This window comes from Perkinsus marinus (genome assembly GCF_000006405.1).
Source record: "Perkinsus marinus ATCC 50983 genomic scaffold scf_1104296962706, whole genome shotgun sequence".
NCBI classification, from domain to species: Eukaryota; Perkinsozoa; order Perkinsida; family Perkinsidae; genus Perkinsus; species Perkinsus marinus.
The window spans coordinates 3,750-10,123 of record NW_003205363.1 but is presented as its reverse complement, the minus strand read 5'-3'; the positions used below and the strand labels follow the sequence as shown (position 1 = coordinate 10,123).

The 6,374-nt window shown below is 46.5% G+C and overlaps 3 protein-coding genes across 3 annotated transcripts in view; all 3 read right to left on the bottom strand.

Moving 5' to 3' along the window:
* The window catches only part of Pmar_PMAR017925 (purine nucleoside phosphorylase, putative), a gene marked incomplete at both ends in the record, with an annotated part of 612 nt that extends 568 nt beyond the window's left edge, over window positions 1-44 (bottom strand). Inside the window, one exon of the mRNA XM_002771660.1 lies at window positions 1-44. This exon is cut by the window's left edge and continues 4 nt beyond it. Coding sequence (XP_002771706.1) covers window positions 1-44 — 44 coding nt within the window.
* A 99-nt stretch (window positions 45-143) lies between these two features.
* Pmar_PMAR017924 (hypothetical protein) lies at window positions 144-316 on the bottom strand (the record flags this gene model as incomplete). The annotated part of the gene is made up of 1 exon (XM_002771659.1): window positions 144-316. A coding segment is annotated over one exon (173 nt), but the record flags the coding sequence as incomplete, so codon positions are not given.
* An 826-nt stretch (window positions 317-1,142) lies between these two features.
* Pmar_PMAR017923 (soluble inorganic pyrophosphatase, putative) lies at window positions 1,143-2,726 on the bottom strand (the record flags this gene model as incomplete). The annotated part of the gene is made up of 6 exons (XM_002771658.1): window positions 1,143-1,272; window positions 1,321-1,391; window positions 1,798-1,902; window positions 2,097-2,210; window positions 2,513-2,580; window positions 2,624-2,726. 6 exons carry the CDS (start codon window positions 2,724-2,726, stop codon window positions 1,143-1,145), a joined length of 591 nt encoding a protein of 196 aa, XP_002771704.1.
* Between the last annotated feature and the right edge of the window lie 3,648 nt (window positions 2,727-6,374).

The following is a 6,374-nucleotide window of genomic DNA, read 5'->3' as shown; positions in this document are numbered from 1 at the left end:
CATCTGGACCACAGTGTTACGTTCGGAGGTCGATCGATAAACATTGACTGGACGTTTCGCCAACGACTTCTCTCCTCAGGGGTGGACACGGGACTCTTAATCTCCAGAAAAAATATTGATATTTTATTTCCAACTGCTGTCACAATTCGGCCCCCAGCGTTAGAGAGCGCTCCGACGGCTAGTCGCGGCGTAACAGTCCTGTTGCCAGGTAAGACCGTGGAGAATATCTCCCCATAGCCCGATTCGTAATCGACCAGACTGAGCTTCTTTGAAGATGATATTTTTATGAGGTAACCGTGGGGGGAGAAATTCGGTGCTGACAGTGAGCAATGAAAATTTCGTTCGCAATGACGACCTCACTAGAAACAAGTCGTTTGTTTTTGGTCGAACGGGTCGGGAAAAAGCCGATAGCATCAATTCCCTCCTCATCATGTTCATCCAGTCTGAGTGCCATAGCGCTTTCTCCTCCCCAGTTGTTGTCTTCAAATGAGATCTCCCGCGCTGTGTTCACCTACACCCGTGGTACGATCGAGAATCATTCAGATGAAGCTCAACGAAAAGCAGTGTGGGAGAATATACACATTGTCAACTACATGTGTTGGTGGGAATATGAAGATTCTGAGAGGAAATTTTGGGGAGTTCTATCTGGAATCGTATGCAAGCTTCTATAATTAGTGAGGAAACTCCTGAGCTCAGCTGAGAAAAGCAAACATATATTCCCCCAACCCTGATGAAAAGCCGCTACCGAATGGTTACCATACTCAGCGTTATTTGCGAGAAACGAACCTTGAGTGCCAGCGCATTCACATGAGCGTACCGGGACAACCATCAGAATAGGATGTTCTCTCCTATACGAGGCTCACCAAGTGGCAATATCGCGGGGACCATTCGCTCGTATTGGGTTCTATGCCACTCAAGAGAGCTATGCGATGCTTCCTCGAGTCCTCCAGAGTACGCTGTACGATACTGAGTAGCTCTGGTGGCGATGAGGTCGCGATAACGATGTGAGTGAGGCATAAAATGTGATACCGTAACATGAGAACTTCATACAAGCCCTTCGCGGATTTAGTGACAATCTGTATGAAGAAGTTCCCACTCGTTTGAATGACAGCGAAACACTGCTGATATCGTTGGGCTCATTTTCACACTCCATAGGACTCGGAATCGGGTGAGAAACGGCGCTTCCACATAACGTGAGTCCGAGCAACAAGATCGACAGCTTTACGACGGTTCAAAGGCTGACCACCGTGCATGAAGGAGTTGATGACGCCACTGAAAAAGTCAGAATGAAGGTCCTCAGAATACCACTGCTGGGCTTACTGTGTTGGATATTTATACCATCTGAACCACTCCCTAATGCCCGAAATGGTATTGGGATAAGCTGATTCCAACTAAAACGGCACAGATAGGAGCTCCCATCGGAAAACCATGACTTTAAAGTGAGCGTGTCATGTGCATTTGCGAATGCTTTCTCTCAAGAAACAATGGTAGTTCCCGTCGAAAATTATGGAAAAAAAACCTTTTTTCCGGAAAAAATTTCGACAACTATCAAGAGATGAATCAATGAACTGATACACTCATTCCAGCATTATTGGAATATATGTTGGCTCTCCTCAGTTGACCTCGAGAGTTTCTCCACCAACTGAAGGCGTTAACACTAGACTTGGTGTAGAGGTGCGCAGAAACGAACAAAAATTTCCCAGAATTTTCACATTGCCATCACCAACACACGTAGTTGACCATGTGCATATTTCCTCCCACACTACTCGAACCGTCATCGCAAGTGACCAGCATTACATCATTTATATCGTTAATCCGGTCGAACAACGGATCGTCGGTCGCTATAACGATGATTTTCCAGTCAGCCTCTCCACCATCGACGAGGCCCAGGGCTCCCAGAATCTGAACGACCCCCAAAGAGTACTACTCTAAGCTTGTTTAACTCTATTCAGAATTCTAGCAGTACTACTGGTACTACTCTATTCGGAATTCTAGCAGTACTACTGGTAGTACTCTATGCGAAATTCTAGCAGTACTACTGGTAGTACTCTATGCGAAATTCTAGCAGCACTAGTACTATCCTATACTGGTACTACTTTAACGCTGATTATTTGGCCTGTATGATACTGAGTCGCTGGTCGGCCCACTTCTATCAAGTCTAACGGATCTCCATCGCCATAGAGACCTACTTCCTCCTCGACATTCGGGTCCTGAGATGAATCAACTGTCCTTAGCGATGCTATCACATACTTTAACACAGTGTTGGAGAATATGCACATGTTCATGTACGTGTGTTGATGACAATACGAAAATTTTGAGGACATTTCGGGAAATTCTTCGAAATTCTCATCATTCACACGAAAGCGGGCAGAAGTGTACAGAAACCAACGAGAATTTTCCAAAATTTTCTCAGAACTATTATCACGTGATTGACTATGTGCATATTTTTCCACACTGTTCCATCATAGAAAGAATAGAAGTACAACCAACAACTCGTTAATTTCTCGCCGACCTCGAACGTCTGTGGAGCCGCGCCATAGTTCCAATATATAGCTCCGGGATACTCACGCAGGGATCCATCTGAGAACAAGCATAACGACCGAGTGCAGACGACGAAAGTCACCTTTGAAAAGATCCTGTTTGATTGGGTTCACGGCAGGGTAGTTGTACGATTCACGACTGATCTCCATCTTAGCACGAGTGAATCGAGGAATCTCCACCGCCATTCTAATAAGGCCTTCATCATTCTCACTTACATACAACGGAACCTATCACGATAATATATAGCGAAAACACTGAGGCATTACATCGTGCCAGAAGGATATAGGCTGACACTCAGATGGATCACCCGATGAACGTGTGCAACACTCGAGCTCATACGTGGTCGTACCGGCCTGGCCAACTGGGATGATACCAAACTCCTCAGAGGTCCCCTTTGAAGATCTGGCAAGGTCTAAAGCCTTAGGGGTGGACCGAAGCCACTGGAAAAGAGATAATGACGAGTAGAAGAAAAGGCCGATCAACGATAGGGTTAGTATGATGGGGTAACGTGAACGGTTCTTTCGTGATGATCGTGTTGGTCGTTGCATGGTCATTTTATGGCTCTCAATCCAAACTGAACGCATGCGCATCAGGATATTCCATTATCGACCTAGTTTGCATCTTTTGTGGTCGACCTCAAGATACTTGGATAGGTGTAATTGGACAACTACCCCACTTTGATATCCGCTAATTAGGAGACTCAACTATTAACGCGACCACGTCCACTAGAAGCTTTTATATGTTCACAGTAGGAGCCATGGAGTGAACTCATGTGAGCTATCGTGTTTGAAAATATACAGCTGAATTCAGTATAATACAGCGGGGACAAATTCCTAGTAATTGCCACCATTTCTGCTCGTCGGGCCACAACTTTGTGCTTGCGTTGCTAATCCGAATAACTTCGGGTAAATTACAAAATCCAAGGAGGTTGTACAAATTCCAAGGATGTATATCGCTCGCCCTAACTTTCGCGCGCGCCTTTACTTTGTACAAAATCCAAGGATGTCACTTTTCCCATTCGGGTTTCTGGTTGCCTTGGGTAACAGCTCTCACCTTTATAACAGTTCGGGTTTCTGGTTGCCTTGGGTAACAGCTCTCACCTTTATAACAGTTCGGGTTTCTGGTTGCCTTGGGTAACAGCTCTCACCTTTATAACAGTTCGGGTTTCTGGTTAACTTGTCGGGTTTCGGGTTGGGTTTCGGGTTTCCCTTTCTACGATTTCCCTCTGTTCTCCTTTTTTCCTTTTTTGCTACCTATTCTGATTACTAAGCGCTATTGGGTTTTCAGACATTCGTCACTCGTGTCCCTCCCTTCCCTGCCACGTGACGTAGGTGGCCCACGTTACATTGTGACGTGGCCCACGTGCATCACGTGACGTATTCGCGTTCCTACGGACCATCCTGTATGGTACATCCACTCCAACGCAAGTACCCATCCCTGGATGCACATTTCTGCAACGCTAGTATTCACCGTAAGTAACCTTTGTTAAGATGGGTCTCTGGCCCTCAGAATGACATGCAAAGTCTACGTTATAGACTCGGGTTTAATCATTATAGCGCCTAGAATTTCTAGGTATCTTCTGCATAAATGTTATTTGCGATCCACCACTCTGGTTTCCTCCGAGATCGCTTGCTTCTGCGGGGACTCATCTCCTCTCGATAACCTGAATCACATTTCAGTAATGTCGGATCCATAAACGCTCTTGCACATATGGTCCATATGATATGGAAGGCATCTATGCGTGACCCTGCTCCTCACTCGGATTTGGTTCTTCTCCTACTTCCAATTCCATGTTTGTCGATGGCTCTCGCATACTGGTCTCTGCCCGCCGTCTTTTACCTGTCATCCGAGGAACCTTGGTGAGGGTCTATTGCTAGTAGACTTCGTTCATTTCACGCATTTACTTGAGGTTGCCTCCTTTGACTTCTCAGTTCTTGCCTTTCCGCTCCTCGATCTACTCCGTCCTGAGTTACTAGTTATTGACGAGACGTAGCAAGGTAAGTAACTTACTCTCTGATACTCTGCCTTCTATTTGCCCATGCACGTTGGAGACGTTTTCCAGGGCTGCTATCTCATCTACAGATGGCGGACCGCTCTGCTTGATGGTCGTTTCCTCCGCCATTGCTTACCACTCCTCTGCATAGCTGCTGCCGCTACTAGAGCCGATTCCGGTACTCCTTTTGTCAACCATGAACTTCCCGCAAGCCCCCCTAAGAAGGAAAAAAATCATTTCTAGAGACAGTCCCCCAAGCAGTTGTGGTTCTTTTCTCATTTCTTCCTTGCTGATCGGACATGAGAGTGGTGGAGAGCTGAGCTGGACGTAGTGCAGACCTTTAATCTCTAATGGCAGTGCACAGTCTGTCGCATTTCTCAACACCAACTGATACTTTACGGTGTAATTATGGACCGCCCCAATAATCGATTTGTGCTCCTTGGGTTTTGTCGTTCTTCCTTGGATTTTGTACTTCACCCAACTAACTTCATAGTCACATCAAACGGATCCAATACAATATTGATATAAGTAGTCAATATGCAATGTGACGAGCAGAACGAAGGCTATCACGATGGGGAGATATACAAAATCCAAGGAAGGCAAAGAACAAAACAGAATAAATAACAAAGAAGAAAAACAAAGAACGCGGGTAATTCGTAGAAGGGGAAACCCGAAACCCAACCCGAAACCCGAACTGTTATAGGAGTGAAAGCTGTCACCCAAGGTAACCAGAAACCTGAACTATTGTAAGAGTGAAAACTGTCACCCAAGGCAACCAGAAGTGGGACGAAGGAAAAATTGCTGGCGAGCGCGAGTAAAATGGGTAGCGACGGAGAGAAAATGGTGGTCCGCGTCGAGATACAACCCGAGGTTGTCAACCTCACGCGTTCTTAGGCGGGCGCTGAACGACGGGACTTTAATAGCAGAAAAAGGCCGTTACCCGGAATCGAACCCCCGGTCAGAGCGTGCCACGGAAGAAAAAGTTGATGGTTAGCCGGCGCCGCCCCGAAAATATCGCGCACGCCCCAATTGCTGTCCATCCGCCCTGATTTATCCTCCTCGTCCCTAGCACGATCCGTTCCGCCTTATCTAGCTCATTGTCGAGGATCACAAGTGTGGCATATTGATTACAGCGATTTGAGTCTTAACCAGCGTAGGTTAGGGCGAGGTCGGGGGAACTATCATGGCCTAGGCCAATACTCAACGGTACTCTATTAACATTGTTCTATCTCCGTTCAGATTACCTGTTACAATGTCTCGTAATTAGAGTCCGACCTACAGTATGCGGGGTTCTTCGACTATTTATCCTTTCGGCGAGTCGTCCAGAGGACTCGATGTAGCGGGGTTCTATGTATCTCATCCAACGGGTTCTCATACTCTGGAATGTGTGCGGTGGCGCTATACCTAGGAAGACAAGAGTATGCTGATCGGGCAGAGCCGACAGCTCTAAACTGCGTCACTCACCTTGCTGCTCAGCTTTCCTCCAGACCTTATATCCGCATGCCCTGACCAACTTCCCGCATCGCATAGCAACAGCAGCCTCGGCGACTATGAAACTGAATATCTTCTTGTCGTCCTCGTCAGTGAAGGCGTGGTTAGTCATGTGAAATCTAATTTCTACTAACCATAAGGAGTATAGCGGGCACGATCCCTCGTGGAGACACTCGCTGAAACGGCCGTGACGCGTAGCATCGATCTCTCTTGCATTCCATTGTCATGGATATAGGATCTAGTTACTGAATTCCAGAATGATTTTACTGTAAGCGACTCCTCTTTATGAACCTCTGCCCATGATAATCAGTTGGAAAACAACTGCTTTGTAGTGTTGAAGCGGGTTGAT